The sequence below is a fragment of the Carassius auratus genome, chromosome 3 (genome assembly GCF_003368295.1).
Source record: "Carassius auratus strain Wakin chromosome 3, ASM336829v1, whole genome shotgun sequence".
NCBI lineage: Eukaryota > Metazoa > Chordata > Actinopteri > Cypriniformes > Cyprinidae > Carassius > Carassius auratus.
In genome coordinates this window covers 2,664,728-2,685,361 of record NC_039245.1, presented here as the reverse complement: position 1 = coordinate 2,685,361, position 20,634 = coordinate 2,664,728, and the positions used below count along the sequence as shown (strand labels likewise).

Below are 20,634 nucleotides of genomic sequence, written 5' to 3'. Positions count from 1 at the left end.
GTGTTTCAGATGCTTCGGGGTAAGCTGTGCCAACGGCTCGTCTGATAATGAAAGTGTGTTTTGCTGCCAAGAGAAAACTGAAACACTACTACAATGTTCTTAATGCAGCAGACTTTGCTTTCGGTTGCAGCCCAGAAACATTTATTTGTTCTTGTATAAAGATCCTAAAATACTTCCCAGTGACTCAATAAATCTTTGCTCTGGCAGACAACGCCTTTGTGAAAATGGAATTCCCCTGAACCTTTGATTAAGTAATAGTAGCACTATGAATATTATCTGAAGAATAATATTAAGACTCTGAAGTATATCTGAAAGGGTGCAGCATTTCTTTGGTTTGGCATACAATTTAACAAGAAACTGTACAAAAAAAGTGAGTGTGTGTGCACTATAACAGGTGGTTTTGCTTATTTATCATAAAACATTACAAATACAGAGATTTAGTGCTGAGTGGATTTAGACATTTTCATCTTAAGAAATTTAATAGCAAAATTAACATTATAGCCATTACATCTCATTGACTGGGAAAGCCATTGTGTGGCCTACATTTGACATTTCTGAGAATAAAATACAACATAACTTCTCCTGGCCTGCTGAAATATGCCCATTGACATTACAGCAATAATTCTATTATTGTTTCACTTATAAGAGGTGAACAAGTGTGTTGAACAAAGCACAATTCATCATGATGTTTCTTTTCCCTCTTCATAGGACATCCCAGCTGGCTGGATAAAGATCTGATGCACATTTTCTGTGTCAAAAGGGATGGTCCGATGTAGTGTGGGAAGAACAATAATCTCGGATTTCTGTGAAAATAAAAAAAATATATTTTTGTTACTCTCAGCACAAACGAAGGCCACACTCCTTTGTATGTAATAACACGGAGTCAAAATAACAAGATGTCCGGATTCTAAAGAATACTCACTTCTGTAATCTGCTGTTAGTCAAAAACAAGGGGCGAATATTTCCTCATTTTCACAAGTTAAACTTGATTTCCCTTGAGATCAGATTTAACTTGTGCTCTTTAATATTATGATCTATACACTTAGTGGCTTAATTGAAGGATGCGCTGAATATGTCTGTGAAGAAATCTGCAAGTTCTTCAGAACACATTTAGCAGGATTCTTCTCAACATCAGATCTGACTTACATCTGGTGACACTAAATGTTGTTGTAGTTTTTTTTCTTTTTCAAATTTGTAGCACTTTGAGATTTTGTTTCATATAAAATGTGTAATAAAATGAAGTATTATTAATCCAATTATTGTCATTTTTGTTTTGTTTACACAAAGTTTTATGTTGCTGCATTCCAAATGTTCAACAAATATTATTCTAGAAAACAACAACAGATCAGGTGGGTTTTTAAACGGTTATGAATCTGTTATGGAATTCCAAGGTTGACAATTAACATTATGACAATCAATTTTCTGAAAAGCACAAATACAGAAATTGTAGGATTGAATTTAATTATAAAATGTATGCAAGAACACATTTTTAAATGTAATTATTTATTTGAATTCTCTGTAAATTCTCTGACAGTTTTTACAGTTGTTTCAGAGATACTCCAATCGTTTCTTTAGCCACAATCTCTCAGATCACTGAGATCACACAGATCTCAATCACACAGATCTCCTTTCTGGTTTTCGCTTTAAGCAGCTATATGTAAGAACTGAGTTTCTACAGCAATATCTGAAGATGTCATTAATCTTTTATTAAAAAATAAAAGCCAGTATACTTAGTTGCAGATGAGTGTATATGGATAAAGAGAAATACACCAAGTGCAGGAATAAAAGGAATGGGGAAATCAATGAACTCAATCAGAGTGTTAACAGATGCACTGTCTTTGCAGTTGATTTCCTTCAGTGTCAGGTGAAACCTAACCTGTATTTAGTGCACTCTTTTCACTTCTAAAAAAAGCTTGCCATTCTTTTTTTATGAATACCTGTCATTAGGTAACACACTAAAGCAGCATTACCAGAATGGTTAGTAATGGCAGTTTATCATCTTACGTTTGAGGAAGGTTAGTAAAGAGGTGCTTGCTTGGGCTGGATGACTTACTCTGGACAATATTCTGATAGGCCACTGCAGCAGGAGAGTCTGGAACTTCAGTTAGGAAAGACTTTCCTTCATCACAGCTTCTCCCTTGAAGGCAAAAACGCAGAAGTGCATTTAGAGAACTAGAAACTGCTGACTTTTCTTCAGACACTTTAAAATAATCACTGTAGGGAGTTTTTTGGTACTCGATTCACTTGACTACACAGTGTAAATTTAAAAACAAGGAAACACTCTCACAAATAGTTCGCACCGCAGTGCTACTATGTAAATTGTTAAACTTCCTCATATCCTTACCACTTAATGCGGAACAACTGTAGAAAGATATTTCAAGTCTGTTGCATTTAATCTGGTTTAAAACATTCTCCCTCCTTGTGAATGGTAAAAGTTTTTTGTACCTATTCGTGGATCCAAGGGTACACTGCCCAAAAGAGGGAGATTTAGTTCTTCACACATTCTCTGAGCTCCTCCTGTGGTCGGAGGAAATATCTGTGATGTATTCTGTCAACAGAAAGAAAAACCAAGATATAATGTGGCAGGTGATTCCACAATGCAATATTTTATTACTCACTCTTGCATTGTTCCAACCATGAATGACTTTTTTCTTCTATACAACACACTAATCGCTCTTTCCCATGCGAGAACAATGGAACACACTAGCTTCAAAAATAATGCAAAGGGACCATCAAAGTAGTCCAACACAACCCAAGTCTATTCCAGTCTTCAGTGTCACATGATCCTTTAGAAATCATTCTAATCTCCAGTATATGCTCAAGAAACATTTCTTATATTTATGAAACCTTTGTGCCGCTTAATATTTTTGTGGAAACCATGATTTTTTTTCAGTATTCATTCAAACGAACAGCATTTGGATTATAAATGTCTTTACTGTCATTTTTGAATCAATTTAATGCATCCTTGATGAATTAAAGTATCAATTGCTTTCAATATAATACCTTACTGACTCCAAACTAATAAACAGTAGTGTAATTCAGTCATAAATCATCATCTATTGACTTCTCTCCTGATACTAAATGGTGCTTTCGCATCCTCTTTGAAGCTTGAAAGATCTAGACGCCATTAATTGTAATTGCCTGTAAATAAAAAATCCTTTCAAATTGTGCCTATTGTGTTCCATGTAAGAAAGGAAGCCATACGGGTTGGAATGACACAAGGGTGAGTAAATAATGCCAATAAAAATAAATAACAAAAAGAAGACAATATCAAACTTCATTACAGAAAAATGATATGCAACACTGTTAACATACAGAAAACGTCAAGGTGATGTGTGCTGTGTTTTGTTTTAAGATACTGCGTTTAAAGACAAATACTATACCTTGCATTTAGGACACACAAAGCCACTCATGTTTTCAATTACACCAATGATCGGTATCTTGACCTTTTGACAGAATCGGATCTCTTTTCTCACATCCTGCAAAGATACTTCCTATTTGAGAAGGGAACAATAAAAAAATTAAATAAAAAATATACAGCAATCAAAACATACTTAAGGATTATCACGTTATTCCTATAAACACGTTACAAATACAACAAATTTATTTTAAGGTGTCCTTGTTACAATGTAATTATTCATTTAAGCACTGAGTAATATTAATTAACTATATGTACTTATTATATGGTTAGGGTTTGACTTGCATGTAATTATGCATAGTTTATCCTTATTTTAATAGTAAGTACAAGTAACGTATTAAGGACACCTTAAAATAACGTGTTACCCAAAATTGTTTCTGTTGGCTGCTACTTTTCTTCTCATGTGCAGCAAAGTGCCACAACAAGGGTGAACCTAACACTTACAAAAACAAACACTCAACTTAAAGTGTTTTGCTGCAACACATTTTGGTGTCGCAAAATACTACAGTCTACCAAAACCAAAGACAATGACCTTTGGCTATTTATTTAAAGAAGTGTAAGTTAATTTCTGTGTGCTATGACAGAGTTGCAGTGAAAGCCTCTCTAAACAGTAGTCCAGTATCTTGGATTAATAATTAGATGCAAAACTCAAATGCTTTGTTTTGAGAAATGGCTGATGGCATGTGTGCAAGATATATTGTTCACACAGATTTCCACTACACTGTTAGCGTGCAGGAAATATATATATATATTTTTTTAACTCTCAGTTAAGCGTGAAAGCCTTGTTCCTCACACGTCAATACACAATCAAAACTTTTTTTTTCATGCATGCATTTTATATATAATGCACACTAGATCACAACATGCAAAAGCAATTTCCTGGAACATACACAGTGTTTCACACGAATGGGTACTGTTGTTCACCTGCGGGGTGGTGATGATGACGGCTCCATCGATGCCAGCGCCGCTGAGATACTGCACAATGGACAAATGCTCATCAGATGTTCCCGGAGGCGTGTCTACGATCAGATAGTCCACTTCTCCCCAGTCCACATCCCTCAGAAACTGTTTTATCATGCCTAAACATTAGCAAAATACTAAAAGTGTGACAATGCACCACAACAAACATTTAAATTCAATTATTTTTCCATTTGTTTGTATAGCCCTTATGACAACACTTATCATTCAAAGCAGCTTCATAGGAAATGAATGCTCTGTATTACAAATATAGAATATGATCTGTGTTACATCCCTTGGAGTTTTGATTTTCATTTGTTAGGGGTGTTTAACATTAAACAAAGTTTGGTTGTTCCGGGGACCAGAATGATAGTGGAGGTTTGAAATGGGAGGGGACTACACACAGCTCCAGTGATCGGTTGAAAATCTGTGTAAAGATGAGGCCAGTTGGTCAGAGCAGAGTGTCTGGGCCTGTAGCTTTCTCAGGGGCTGTTTACACGACAACTTTTTTAGCCAAAAACAGGAAACTTTTTATGCGTTTTTGCCTGTTCGTTTACACGACAACAGTGTTTTGGGGACTGAAAACGCATATATTTTTGGAAACGGCACATTTGTTGTTTACATGTAAACACCCAAAATGGGAATCTTTAAAAATGGTGACGTCATGCATTGTACGTGGAAGAATTACAGAACCGCTGATCTTCTGATAAATACAATAGACACACAGTGCATTAACATACAGACATCTGTTCACATATGCATTGGTTCTTCCTCATCTCCTTCCTTCCCTTCACCCAGCCCACTCAGAATGGTCAATGGCAGAATATAATATTCTTCTTGAAGGCAAGTGATATTTACAGTCATGTTTGTAGACAGTTGTCTCAGGGCGACTTGTCTCAATGGTCTCAATTTTACAAGAATTAGACTAAAGGGTGATAAAGATCCTAAGAGTTAAGAGATATTTCGCTCACTGTAGAGGGTGTGCCTTTTGTCACAAGAGGTGATTCTAGACGAACAATGCAAATTATTATTATCCAATTATTAGTTCCTGTCTCGGGGGATGTTTGTCTTGATCTGAGGTACTTAAGGAAATGTTGCAAGAGGATCAAGGACTTCTGTTGTTGGATTGAGCATGTGGTACAAGGTATGTTTCCACAAATCTGTGACCAGAGATTTCTGGACTAACTGCTTGACTTTATTTAATTTGTACTCCGTTGCATTAACTATGGGGGGCTAGTCATAGTTCTGGTCATAACCGCTGGTTATTGTCTCAGCTTTAATTATGTTGTACATAGTTATATTAATTATCAGGGGCTAGACAAATAGTACTAGCATAACCGCTGATTGTTTTGAGCTTTAACTAAGTTGTACATGGGTAACTGTAGGGGGCTAAACAGATCTTCTATTTAAAGAATGGTAAGCATGGGCAACCCATTAAATAGTATTAGTCATAACCTCTGGCTAATGATCAAACTGGCGAGTTTGTGATTGTGGGGCACATGTAAAACAGCCGACGTGAGGCACCCTGTGTGACAGATTCCTAATGAACGAATAAGTATAAAGTTAAAAGGTAACTAGAATAATCAAATGTCAGAATAATTGTAATAATTAAAGGTCATACTAAACTGGAGTCAGATTAGAATTTTATTTAAATTGAATAACTTTGTGCACTGAAAAGACCGAACACACAAGAAACCTTCAGCCAGCACTGGATACCTTCCTTGGGCCAAGTGCGTGGATCTTACAGTACATGTAAGGTAGGTAGACATGTGCAGTGCATGTCTGCATGAAGTGTGAAGTAAAGATCAAAGTGGATGTGGGGTGAGAAACTGGGCTTTTCGAATTTGTAAAACACATTCAGTTTGTCAGCCAGTTGTTGAGTCTCCAAAGAATGGGGGGGGGGGGGGTGTCTTGTACTTAGTAATGTTCCTCAGACCAGTCCAAACTGATGCTGGTTCATTGGCTGAAAACTGTTTTATCAGCTTTTCAGAGTAGTTTTTGTTTCTGGCCTGGTTGTACAATATTTAATCCATACTTCAGTAAGCATCCTCTTTGGCATGGCAAAACTGTTTCGAGTTTCCCTGTAAACCATGGTTTATCATTATTAAATGATAAGAACGTCCTGGTGTGGGGATCCACATTTCCTCACAGAAACTGATATATGAAGTTGCTTGTAAAAAGAGGCTCGTAAATCCCGCTCTGTTTCATTAGTTCATCTTTTAACAGTTCTTAGTACAGGTTTAGTTGATTTCAGCTTCTGCATGTAGGTCAGTATAAGATGAACCAAACAGTGATCAGAGAGCCCCAAAGTTGCCCGTGGGACAGGGTGACATGCATCCTTTATTGTGGTGTAACAGTGATCCAATATATAACTGTCTCTGGTGGGACATGTTCTGTGCTATTTGTATTTTGGCAGTTCACAGGAGATTTGATTTGTTAAAATCTCCCAGAATTATTAAAAGAGAGTCTGGGTATGGTTGCTCCATTTCAGTTATTTGTTCAGCCATCTGTTGAAAATTCCTGCAGCGAGTAGAAAGGTTTACAGTTTATGAAGAGTGCCTCTAAATTAAACACATCTTTTTCAGAGTTATTATATCTGAAAACTAACCTACATTTATGTAGAAACATAGTCCACCACCTTTTATTTCCCGTTAACTCCGCAATGTACTCTGAATAACTAGAAGCACAGCAGATGGAGCACATTAGCCGGAATGGATTGACTTATTTCAGTGAAGCACAGTGCAGCAGATTCCAAAAAAGTCCTTGTTGATGTGGGTGAGAAGTAGTAGTTTATCCATTTTGTTAGGAGGGGAATGGAATTTTGCAAGATGAATGGTTGGGAGTGAGTTCAAAACCAGGATCACGGAGCACAACCGGCGTGCTTTCCTCTTTTGCATCTGTTTGCTTTGCGCGTTTGAACACTACCACTGTACCTCCGACTAGAATGTCCAACAAAATGTCTGAATAATCGAAAACTGGAAAAATATTGCCTGGGATGTGTTGCTTAATGTTAAGGAGTTCTCTGGTAAAGCATATAGAAGAATGACAAACAAAAACAGCAGAAGAATTGCGGCCCTCGGCACCGTGACCGCAAGACCACAAGTGCACATGAAGTGTTCCATTTGAGACAGAGCCATAGAACAACCATCAAGTACAGTACACACAACAACAGTAAAGAGCACAAAACAGAAAAATAGGCATACGCTATGAATAAACAAAAAGAGCATAGCGTCAAAGAAATAAAATCGAAAGCTCCCACCATTGACATAAAACAATACTTTGAACTCAGAGCCATAAGCTGATTGCTGGTGTGGAAAAAGATGTTATCAGAGTGACCTTTGTGATGTTCCAAAAACTGCAGTGTTTAGTACTACAGTGTGAGATGCAGATTTGCTACTCCAGACAACTCTGAAAACAAAATCCTTCTGTAGTGTTTTGATGCTTGATGCGCACCACACTGAAATCTGATCCAATATGTTTGCATCTGAAATGCCATAATACATAAATAGGCTGTAATCATGAAAATATCAAATGATTTACTTCCTCTAATCCATTGACACATTTGGAGCCAAATTCCATTTTTGTTGACATTTCTGAGGTGTCTAAGGGAAAGACTGTCATTCAAAAGTGCTTAAAAATGTCCCTTTACTTCCACTTAATTCAACCATTCAACTTCAAATGTTATATAATAGGCGATATTATTTTGCACTTGTTTACATCACCGTCAACTCGTTAGACGTCACGTCAACTTCCCCTGAATCACACAATGCTACTTCCTGAAATGAAAAACAAAAGCAACAACAATAGCTTCTCCCCCTTGATTTATTAAGTTTATCATATAAATGTGCTCGAAAACTTCTATGGCAAGCTATATATGCCATATAAATCTCTGTGCTCAACAGCAACAGCTTGTTAAATACTGCATCTCAACTCCAATGAGAGGTTAATATACAGAAGTCAAGGAAGTGAAACCCATCCGGCCTAAACTTAACTTTGCTTCAGATAAACAGAGCCACGTGCTCTCATCAAACAGCTTTGAAAATGACACCCAGTTTTCTGTTCCTGTGTAGCACAATGTATAAAACGGGTCTGGTGCAGAAAGAAAGATGAATATCAAATGCATCTGCTTTTCAACATGCAATGCATTTGATACAAGATCCAGTGATAGTTAAATGTGTATTGTGTTGTCTTGTCAGAATAGAACCTTTTTTTTAATTTTGCAAGGAGTACTTCTGCCTGTGTTTCTGAAGACAATCACCTATTGTGCAAGTGAAAAAGTGAAAGTGACGTGACATGTGGCCAAGTATGATGACCCATACTCACAATTAGTGCTCTGCATTTAACCCATCCAAAGTGCACACACACAGCAGTGAACACACACAGTGTGAACACTCCCCGAGCAGTGGGCAGCCATTTTTTTCTGTGGCACCCGGGGAGCAGTCGGGGTTCGGTTGGGTTTCCTTGCTCAAGGGCAACGTAGTCATGGTATTGAAGGTGGGAGAGAGCAGTGTACATTCACTCCCCCCACCTACAATCCCTGCCGGTATGAGACTCGAACCCACAACCTTTGGGTTACGAGTCCGACTCTCTAACCATTAGGCAATGACTTCCTACAACTTGCACCTTTAATCATAATGTGATTGTTAAGAAACACCAGTTATTGTACACGGCTTGGCAGAGATTAGCACAAAAACCTGTTTACTGAAATGAAAACTCCAAGATTAACCAAGTGGAAACATGTCACTTAAAGACAGCTGCATGAAACCAAACATGCATCACTAAGACAACCCTAACCATTAAACCAACAATCTCATGACTGCTGCCCACATAAAAACATCACTTGTACCCTAGCTGCCATGTTTGACATATACATATATATATATATATATATATATATATATATATATATATATATATATATATATATATATATATACATATATATTCATTCATTTTAATTATGAAAGCACATAAAAATAAAAGGATTATAACTGTTTTAATTTATTTGCATAACACCCCCCCCCGACCCTCCCCCCTCCAGTTTGCACTTAAGCATTACTTTTTTTTATTTCCAAGCCCATGTTACTGCGGTTTAGATCATCGGGGCTGTTTAATGTAACAAGTGCCTATTGATTAGGTGCTTGAATTACCACATGAACTTTGAAGCAGAGCATTCTGGGTAGAATTCAAATAGGTCATGTGGTTTTGTGGTATTGTGCAGGCCGCTCTGTTGCTTTCACCTGCACTTCAGGGGTATAGAGCAAGTGAACATATCCATAGATTAAAAAAGAACTGTTCTGCAGTCAGATACCACATATTGTCACACCTTTGCTATGTTTGGCTTCCAATAAAACTCTCAGCTAAATAAGACTGTTTGTCTTTAAGGAATGCAATTTAAACTACTCAATAAAATGAACACTTTTATATTCCTGATGTGTATAACCGAAGACAGGGCTAAATGAAAATACCAACCATTCTTTTTGGGTCCTCTCCAGATAACAGCATCATCTGGACTACTGAGCAGGAAGCCAATGGACATGACAGCCAAGTTGTCCTCAACATACTACACAGAGAGAATAGATGCATTTGTAAGAATGCTTGAGAATGTAGTAAATGCTTGAGAACACAAGTCAAAAGAATAGAGATTTGAAAGATCTTACCACTGGGGACCATCCAGAGCCGCTCTGATGAACCTACAGAGAAAACAAGCAGAGAATGAGATTCCCTGTCTATAAATCAGTCAGATATCTCAGCATTCTGACACAAGTTAAGAAGCACAATGAAGCTAGAGATATACGACATACCTGCTCCCCTTCTATCCCCATTATCTTTGGTATAGATGGCCCACAGATGTCCACATCTAGCAGTGCAACCTGGAAGAGGAAAGAAGAAAAAATCATTTACAAAAACTATTTAATAAGGATATGAATTAATGAGGTTGTGCCTTGCCTTTAAACACCATGCTCATATTATTTACTGTGTTAAACAAAGCAAAAAAAAAAAAAAGTTTGAGCACAGATTTCCCATTGACAAATGAACATTGCTGCACCGCAGTACAACGAGGTTAACACAAGATGTCAGCGTGGTATAGCTTGGTGCGTCAGCAACTCACACAGACACACATACAGCTTCAGTCTGACCAGCACTAACTCATTACAAAAGGCCATCACTTCAGTTCCAGCTCTGTACACACAGACCACAACCACCTCTAACACACACGTTTAGGCTGAATGCCACCTCTACCCTGCCATGACCGGAAAACATAACCTTTTCCACTGTCTATGCGGTATGAATGAAAAGATCAGGTCTGTGTGGCCTCATGTCTGAGTCTACTGCCTTGATAAGGAGTGAGCTGAGTGTATACCAGACCTAATAGTTCTATTTGAACCCTGGGTCAGATGTGGCAGCAGAACTGTGACATAAGAAAAGTGCTCAATGTGAGTCAGCGTGTGTGACAACAGATCCAGAACACTTCAACAAATACCCCTAAAACTACGGAGCAGGCAAAGGATTTAAATGGGTTTAATGATCACACCAGATTCAGAGTTCGAGTTTGTGCATGTGACTGATCTGTAGACATGATACGAACTGATAGAAATTCCAGAAGTGCTGATGATTTTACTTTTTGGATCCATGAAAGCTCTTTTCATGCATCAAAAACATGATGTGCACCTAAATGGATCAGAAATATGAACGATGAAGTTATTTCAAGTTCTTAAAGCATTTATTTAAAATGTGAAATGCATTTGGTTAAAAAATAAATAGGGAGAGTCTAATTAAATGCATGACCTTCTTGCCCCGGGCTTGTGTTAAATGTTATTTGTCAACGGCTGAATTAAGCAGCACGCCCTTAAAACACACTCTCGGAAGGGTCACGCTGTTTATTTCTCCTTCCCTGTTCTTTTGCTTCCTGAAGGAAATTTACTGAAAGCAAACTTTGGAGTGAAAGCAGCAAACGAGGAGGAGTGCAGCTCTCTCTCAGGAAATGGACGCTCAGTGAACAGGGATGTAAGGGAGGCTAAGACCATAGTGGCAAAACTCAGGGATTCTTCCAGCGAGCTAAAGGGGAAATAACACCACTTCCTCCCAGAGTCTGAATACTTTTTTTTCTGGCAACCACTCTTCTATTCCAGTACTTCCCTCTTTCTTGGGGTAGAAACACAAATGTGCTTGCATCTGTGTCTTATAAAACAATGTCTGAAACCCTCAGGGCTCATCAAATATATGAAGAGCGAGGAGTGGAAAAGCACATCTTAACCTATCAAAAATGCTAATAATCCCACAGACCCCTTGAGAGAATATGGAACGTCCACAAAAGGGCCTGTTTGGGACCAGATGCAGATTTGGCTACTGTAGCCTATATGCACTTCCTAGAAAAGCAAAGAGGTATTAGCTGTTGCTTCATCCAAATTGTGAATTTACTGTAATTTATGTAAAAAATAAAAAAATACTTATCTGTGATTAAAACGGTGTTTACTTCCCATGTGTTTAAAAGAACAAAATCCACTTCTGAGGAAGCTGGTGCAAAATGAAATAGGTTATACATGCCTTCCAACTGAATATACCAAAAATATTATCCACTTTAAGTGAGTACATTTAATTTTTACGCACATTTTCAAAATGTTATCCATACAGATGTTTTTAGAGGCAATATCACATTTTATTATACATTTCTCCAGATTAACTCGCACGTTAAGTAATACTACATACAACATTTTCGTAATTTACCTGAATAAATAAAAAAAACTTGACTATGCAGAAAACAAGGGAATCAGAAGAAAAACAAACAACAAAAAATGGTTACAGCAGTTTACAAATTTACAACGTTTCCCACCTATAAAGGATAAACATTTGCAAAACAATATTTGGATGGAAACCTAGCTAACGAATGCTGAATATTTGACTTTTTCTTTTACTGGACTGATAAACCAAAGGTTGTTGGTTCGAGGCCCAAAAGGAGGGATTCCTAAACCAAATTCACAACCATCAAAATAAGTATCTGCTATATTCATCACTCTTCTGCAGACAGCTACTTAACCACCAGCATTTCCTTAGAAAGTAGCTTGGGTCACACAAGAAAAAGGAGAAAAGGTTTAAGATAGGCACAGCTCTCTCATAAAAGGTATTTATTGTCCGCCAAGGAGGAGGAGGAGGACAGAGTTCATCCAAAGGGAAATTCTTTCTTGTACTGTATCTTACTTCTTCACACGTCTAGAGGCCAGTTAGGAAAATATGCCACCAACAGAAAGAGATTTTAATAGAAATGTCTGAGAAAAAAGTGTGTGGCTTCTACTCTAAGAATTGAGAACCAAAAAAGGTTGTTTGCAACAGCCTAAAGCTCTTAATAATGGCAGAAGAACAAGACAGACATTCTTGAGTCAAACATAGTCTCTTCCCAGTTTCAGTTAGGTGGAGTATTCCCCTGTAATCAAAACTATGAAACCGACTACAACTGGAAACAAGAAACCTCACAACTGTAAAAAAAATAAATAAAATAAAAGGTACACCCTTTTTTGTTGTTGTTGGTACAAACATGTTCTAACATACAGTAATTCGATATTTAAATTATGTTGCATCACAGTTTAATTCAGCTTCAGCATGAAGTATAAACATAAAACTGAACAGTGGGAATTTCAGCAAAACGTGTGAACACTTCTGATTACACTACAGCAAGTTTATCCAGTTATCACCATTAGCACACAAACTTTCTCATTAACGGCTACATGATGCTTTTCATTATGCTGTAGTGATGACCTCATCCCCTAACTGCTCCAGTTACTGTGAGTGAACGCCGCACCTGTAAATTAATCTACTTTCCACCTCACTTGCACCTTCAGTCCAAGCCTGAAGCATTTAACCTACATTAAAATGTAAATTGAGTAAACTCATTAGATAGATGCTTATTAGCAAGAAATGGGTCTCAGGGCAAACAATGAGTTTACCATTATATTCAATACTGGGAAGCATTTTTGTAATTCATGATGGCAGTCAACAAAGTTTAACATTATGACCTTTAGTGATTACTGTAGAAAACCAAAATGACAAGAGTAGGTGGTTGGGTCTGCTGAAGAACTCACTCCAGACGACATGCTAGAAAAACAGTGAGGATAATCATAGGCAATAAAGAATGCCGCCTCATTTACTAGGAACACTGAAAACATATTAACATTACATACAGATAAGAGTTTCATGAGAGTATAGAGATGCTTCTATGAACCATACCACAGGAAGTCAGGATCTGCCACTTGATAACTGATTTCTCTGCTTCCTGCTTAAAGCTAAAATATGCCATGTTGTATGTTTAGAATCAGTTCTTTTTTTCTTTTTTTTAACAGTGTGTAACTTTTTATTCCTCAAACAACCTGTTGGAATACGTATCCATGAACATATTCCAGGATGACAATTCCAAGATTCATCTGACTCGAAGAGTAATTTAGGGAGCATGAGGAATTGTTTTCACAAATGAATTGGTCACCACAGAGTCATGGCCTTAACCCCACTCAAAACCTTTGGAATGTGCTGGAATTAACTTAACAGAGTGGTTTGACTCTCCCATTGTCAATACAAGATCCTGGCCAAAAATGACTGCAACAGAAAATGTTGTGACATTGCATTACATTGTCAAAACAATAGCACAACGAATGCACAATCTTTTCAAAGCTAAAGGCAATCCAAAAAACATTGTACGACTCTGTTTTGGAGAAGCAGAGTAAAGTCGACTCCAACACATCCCTAAAACTTTTTATGGGGTTAAAGTCAGGACTCTGTGGTGGCCAGTTTTTCACAATTTGAGCCTGATGAATCTTGGCATGTCATCCTGGAATATGGAAAAGGGTACATCTTCCGACATGGGTGTTTGATAAAAAGCTAAAATAAAATGCATCATTTAGGGTTAAAGTCCCCTGGCATACAACATGCCTGAAACATATGAATAACTGCAACAACGATTCAGTCCCAAAATCTTAGGTATTTGCTTATTTAAATCCAGATGGCGATTTTTTAAATATTTTGTTTGATTTATTTTTAATTAATTTTTTTGGCCAGGCAGTGTATCTGCAAGATTTCTCTTTCTGTTCCATATCCAGTTCCCTCCATGTGAAAAAAACTCCTTATGACTGACCCTGCGTGTGTGTTGGGGTGGATGACTCTCTTATCTGCTGAAGGTTGCACTAGTGGAGTCTCTCAATGCTTTCCTCACTACTCTTTCTGTTCTCAGGAAGTGTGTCCACAACACAAGGCATTCAACAGGATGTTCTTACTCACGGCACCTCGAGAATCAGAAAAGGGACTTTTGACAGCAGATAAGAGGGAGCTAACAGTACACAGGACTGAGTGGAAGAGGCAGATCAGAGATCAGACTGACACACACACAGGGTTTCAACTGTCAACAGCGTCAGCCGGGGTGACCATAATCTCACTCTCACCCAAAATGAGCACAAAAAAAGACCACTTCAATTTTCCTCTGCAGGCTACAGGGTCCCATTACTGAATACAATATGTGCTTGAAAAATAGTATTAAATCTATAAAGAGAAAAACACACAAACTGCATAGAGAGTGAGATGTAAGAGAGAAAAGACATGACCCATAATTCCACAGTGAGACCTTTTAAAAACTTCTGAATACTGGAAGCAGAGAGCGTGGGACTCGATTGCTCACGGCTTTTTAGATGTCTGCCAACAATGGAGCGCTGCACATTGTGAATGTCCCCAAGCTGTGCGATTTAAATTGTTTGAGGGATTGAAGATTATTTCAGTCAGTGAGCTGCCAAAGGGTAAACAGCGGCCGCAGTCTGCATGCTGACTGCACTATTGTGGCCGCAGTTTGTTGAGACGAGATCAATACAGCTCCCAATGCACTGGCTCAGAAAGAGACCCAGTCAGAGGCGTGCTCTTCTCAATGAACCCCGTAAACACGGCTCTTTCTGCCGCAGAGCTCTACAATGAACTAAAAATAGCCAGCAGTCTCAGATGGTGAAAAATTATTGTAAAGTGCTTGGCTAGGACGCCGATATGCAAACAGAAGATTTTCCTGCTCACTGCTCTTTCGAAATGATACATTCAAGTTTGAAAGCAGAAATGTTGTGCTTTCCTCAGCAGTTGGTTGGTTTTCCTATTTTGATTAATACGATAATGTTTTACTAAAGGCGCCACACTTAAAATGTCTGATTTCTTTGGCGAGTTCGCAAATGTGAGTTAACATTCATAGTGCTGTAAGGCATGACAATCCACTTGAACAATAAGCTACATTGAAAAAAATAAAAAATAAAATCAATATGAGCCAAGCTTGAAGCACATCTAAATTAGTTGTGGCTTTTCATATTCCAATGAGTGCAAGAAAAACCAAACATTTTTAATCAAAAAGAGCAGGTCATGATGGAGTCTTGATATATATATATTTTTTGACTGGTATCACATTAATAGTGAGACAAATATTGGTCAAAAAATAGCTGTATCTGAAATCCAAACAATGCAAAATTTTCAGGCAGTATACAAAGGAAGGAAGACATCAAGGTATGCCAGAATTATCAAGGCTTCTACTAAGATGCTATCACTTGGTCAGTTTAGTCAAAGACAGTGTAAACATAACATCTGACATGCCACAGTCCTATGTGTAGCAGTTGTATTAACTTACAGTTGTACTGTACTCAGTCAGCCCTTTAAATAAAACTACTGGACCTCTTTAAAGTGAGCACCAACACAAATGTTTTCCTCCTGTATATGCTTCCAAGAATTTATGGATAAACCAACCAACAACACATGACAAACTCATCTGCTACAAGACAATATTAACAAATTTATCCAATCGTATTTGTATTTCTGGTTTAACCATTTAAAAGGGGTCTTAAACTGAGAAATCAAAATCCCCTTGATCTTATGACATATAAAGGGTTAAATGTACAATAAAAACATCCTTTAAGTTTCAGAACTCAAACTTTCCTGTGAGCTTATAGCTTATATATATTAGTGGTGGGCATAGATTAATTTTTTAAATCTAGATTCATCTCACTGTGATCTTGAAATTAATCTAGATTAATCTAGATTAAAATGGCTCATTCAAATTCTGCCTAAGGCATTCAGAATATGTGTGTTACACAAATAAAATTGACAAACAGTAAGTCTTTGAGAAGGGGTTTATCAAGCTAGGTGGTGCATTAGAAAAGGGGCTCATCTCCTGTTTCCAAAATGCATCACAAAGTGCTTGAAAAAGCTGAAAACTAATTCCACATTGAAAAACAAAAAACAACATTAAAACAACATTACTCCTGTTTCACACCAATGTTTAAGTTTTTTTCAAGTTTGTAGGTGTCAAGGTACAGAAACCAAATAATTAAATGTAAAATAGCACTGGATAGTCTTCAATGTAAAAATGAAATATACAATCAAACCTACATTTATTCAGACACCTTCAACATTTCTCACATTATTACTGTTTTGCTATATATATAATGCGGTTAATTCCATCAGGTGCGTGATTTCACATGGAGTAGCTGTTACTACACAGAGCCGTTGTTAATAGAGAAGATGCGCAAATCACGTTAATTTTCAGCGTTTATTGGTGAATCTTCTCAGTTAACAACGGCTCTGTGTAGTAACAGCTGCTCTATGTGAAATCACGCACCTGATGGAATTAACCGCTGATTAGAGAACCGGCTTTACTGACGAAATGCGCATTAACGAAGAGAGCACCCCTATTCATTTTGTTGGATTAACATTACAGCAGCCAGTATCTAAATTCACTTTTTCATGGTCACTTTAAGAGAAGATGAATGCATCTAATATAATACACATCCCATTTTTTGTCTCAACTGTTTACTTTCACTTAAGAAATAACTGACAGTTTTTTAGAGCATAATTTCCAAGGTGGATATTTTGACATATTTTGTATGTATTTGTTGGCACAAGAGCAAAAATAAGCAAATTCAAGTTCAAGTATTTTGAGACGCCTTTCTCTGCACGAGCCCTGAACACCAGAACACCGCGAGTACTGAATTGGGCTCTTTCACATCTTTTTGTTTGTTCAAACTGCGATATGTATTTGTTCGTTCCGGTGCAGGATGGACTTCATCGAGGAGAACTTGCAGAAGAGAGCTCGGTTCAGTGTTGCTGTCCGTGATACGTGTGTCTCTCTCTCTCTCTCCGGACCGAACACAGTGCGCGAGTGACCAGTTATTCTGTTCAGGTTTGTGTCTTGAGTCTTGTGTTTGGATGCTTTAATGTTTAAATCGACAAGCGGTAAGGCTTAAAAACATGTGAAAAAGATCAGCTTTCATGACGATGCGCAGCAGTGGCCCATCAACTGTCCTGAGCATCTTTTTAGGCTGTCCTCAGCGAGTCAGTTATATAAAATATCAAGGTGAAAGTCATCTTAGCTCGCTTAGTATAGACCCAGCTCCCAACCCAACTTTGAGAATAGATTAACGGCGATATTTCTTTTTATCGCCTGATAAGAGTTTAGCGTTAACACAGCACGTTAACGCTGATAATGGCCCACCACTAATATATACATACATAAATATATATATACATACATAAATATATATATATATATATATATATCTCAAGCACAAGGTTGATTGGGAACACAGGATGGGTAAAAATTGATAGCCTGAATGCACTGTAGGTCGCTTTGGATAATGCATAGATTTAATTAGATTTAATAGGAAATGCATAAAATTAATTTAATTTAACTTAATTTAATTTAATATGTTCATTCACTCCCCCAACCTACAGTCCCTGCTGATACTGACACTTGAGCCTGCAACCTGCATGTTACAAGTCGACTCTCTAATTATTATATATAACATACACCATATCTACAACTCATGAGGCCAGGCAGAAATGAGGGCATTGGGTCCCATAAACAAACAAATAAACAGTAGATTTTATTTTAATTTTCCATTTTCATATTTCAGACATACAGTCACTGAATCAGTTAACTGTATAAAACTTCTGTAGTTCAGCATTGCTCAGCGTAAAAAAAATAAATAATTCTGTAGCATAGTACAGAGATGAGGCATTCTTTGGTCTTACCTCTTTGGAGTCATCACTTGCTAATGCATGAGACAAATGTGCGCTGAACGTGCTCTTCCCAACACCCCCTTTTCCAGACAAAACCAGAATCTTGTGCTTTACAGTGGTCAATTTCTGTCTGATTTCCTCTATGGCTGCAATGAGAGAAAACAAAGTCACACACTTCAGATTTGGATGGAGCCAACAAGCTATTATAATAAAAAAAGATCATCACCAGTTAACATGTCTGAAGGATAAATCTAAAAAGACAAAGTATAAAATGCCATCAACCTTGATTTAATCAATTTCAAAACCTTTTTTTCTTTTTATGTGTTCTTTCTTTATGAACATTCACAGCTCACACACAAAGCTTACCAGTTTTAGCAGCACTATACTTATGTATGTATGTATGTATACCTGGATCAGGGGCTTTGGCAGCCCCAGATGCACATATGTTTTGGTTTGGGCATCCTTGACATGCTGATGATTTACCAGCCTGATCACTGCTTGTGCCCGGACAGTCTAGAGAGAATGACAACAACACATTGATGTACAGACATTATTAATAATACACACAATGACAGACTTACTTAGACATACGTTCACTATTTAATTCAAAGAAAGACCAGGCACCAGCTGCATATAAATAGCACTAGTTTAGTTTCACCAACTAGCAGTAGACGATTGGTAATTTGTCGTACTTCAGAGATTCGGGTATACCAATCTACCTTTTAGTAATGGAATAAAAAAAATCTTATGGCCAGTAGAAGAATAAGAAGAAGAAGAAAAAACTAGATGACTTTTTAAGACTAGTCTAAGCAGTTTATGTAGCCGGCCCCAGAACTCAGCTTCCACACTTAGTTTGACAGCATGTCAGTAACTGTATTTATGGATGTGAATGTAAACTGTAATGTAAAGCTGTAGGCAGCTGACGCAGGCAGACAGACTCTCTGACATAACTGATGTCAGTTTCCAATACATTATTAAACATCAAAGAGGTACAGCGAAACGTGTCTGATATGTGTGCAGTTGGCGAAAGTTTCATTTAAACTGTAAACCGATGTCATATTTAGAAAGCGAGGATTATATGGGCTTAATGTGAAAACGTTCCGCATTAACATTCATTGGACTTACGTTCTGGTGCGTCACTAGGAACGTCCGCCATCTTTCAAAACATGCGCACTTCCTGCCACTGGTGCAATGACAATGAACTTCCTCGAATAATGCTGTGTGTCGAAGGTTCCGCATGGTCACTCGTAAGTGCATTGCGGTAAATTTGGATGGGTGATATAGATAATTAATGATAATCCATTTTTACACACACTGTGGCGGTAAGAAGTGAAATGTGAATATATACTGTAGGCTATATAGAAATATACATTTAATACACTTCGTTTAATACTGGCAATTATCTGATTGATGAGTATATTTGAATATATTGATTATTTAAACGCTTATTGAGTAAACTAATCAACCATCTTTATTTATTGCTTTTTGAATATATTTTTATTTCTTCTTTTATTGTTTGTTATGTGTGTCTATGTGTGCCTGTTATGTCTGTTTGTTTCCCCCTAAACTATTACTATATTACTACTATAAACCTGGAACTATTTTACTATTTTAGATGCATTTGTAATGATAAAATTAACTTCAGATGCTAAAAAAGAACCTTTTGACTGTGTTCTCAAATAACACTGTGGGCCACTTCAGTAATTTCCACACAAAATTTGTTTAAGTTGAAATGGGATTTTAAAAACAGTATGTATGTATGTATGTATGTATATAGGCTATATATATATATATATATATATATATATATATATATATATATATATATATATATATATATAAAATATGAATAATAAAACTTAATGTTTTGTTCTACATAAATACAGTAATACCTCAACCATGAATTTAGCAACTTTTAAAAAGTGCATCAAAAGTGTGTTTCTTAACAAGCATCAACATTATATTTATATAATAATAATAATAAGAAGAATAATGAATATTATATATTTTTTTAATTATAATATAAAAAAATAAAAATAGAGCAGCTTTAAAACTAATGTCTCAGGTATCATTGTGTTAATTTATGGTTTAGAACAAAGTGTCAGTGTATTTTGGAGGAATTCATGAATGAAATATAACTGCGGGATTGCTCATTTAAGGAATTTCAAAACTCTTTTATTGACAGGTGGTTCTGGAATGCCTTTTACGAGGAAGAACTTTCTCTCTGAATTACTCATTTC

General features: G+C 37.0%; 1 protein-coding gene across 1 annotated transcript; it reads right to left on the bottom strand.

The window, feature by feature from the left end:
* Nucleotides 1–118: 118 nt before the first annotated feature.
* Nucleotides 119–19,632, bottom strand: nubp1 (nucleotide binding protein 1 (MinD homolog, E. coli)). Its single transcript, XM_026202430.1, has 11 exons — nucleotides 19,520–19,632; nucleotides 18,803–18,907; nucleotides 18,407–18,540; nucleotides 10,180–10,248; nucleotides 10,036–10,068; nucleotides 9,848–9,938; nucleotides 4,343–4,497; nucleotides 3,384–3,494; nucleotides 2,446–2,548; nucleotides 2,054–2,137; nucleotides 119–803 (listed from the first exon to the last, which is right to left on the bottom strand). Exons 1-11 carry the CDS (start codon nucleotides 19,548–19,550, stop codon nucleotides 754–756), a joined length of 966 nt encoding a protein of 321 aa, XP_026058215.1. The 5' UTR covers nucleotides 19,551–19,632; the 3' UTR covers nucleotides 119–753.
* Nucleotides 19,633–20,634: the final 1,002 nt, after the last annotated feature.

What these genes read in the sequence shown, in the direction of transcription:
- nubp1 (XM_026202430.1), bottom strand. Translation starts at nt 19,550, where the DNA reads ATGGCGGACGTTCCTAGTGACGCACCAGAAC. An exon ending in TCCTAGTGACGCACCAGAAC is followed by an intron (nt 18,908 to 19,519) that starts GTAAGTCCAATG and finishes CATTCTCTCTAG; the next exon opens with ACTGTCCGGGCACAAGCAGT. An exon ending in ACCCTTGGATCCACGAATAG is followed by an intron (nt 2,138 to 2,445) that starts GTACAAAAAACT and finishes TTTGCCTTCAAG; the next exon opens with GGAGAAGCTGTGATGAAGGA.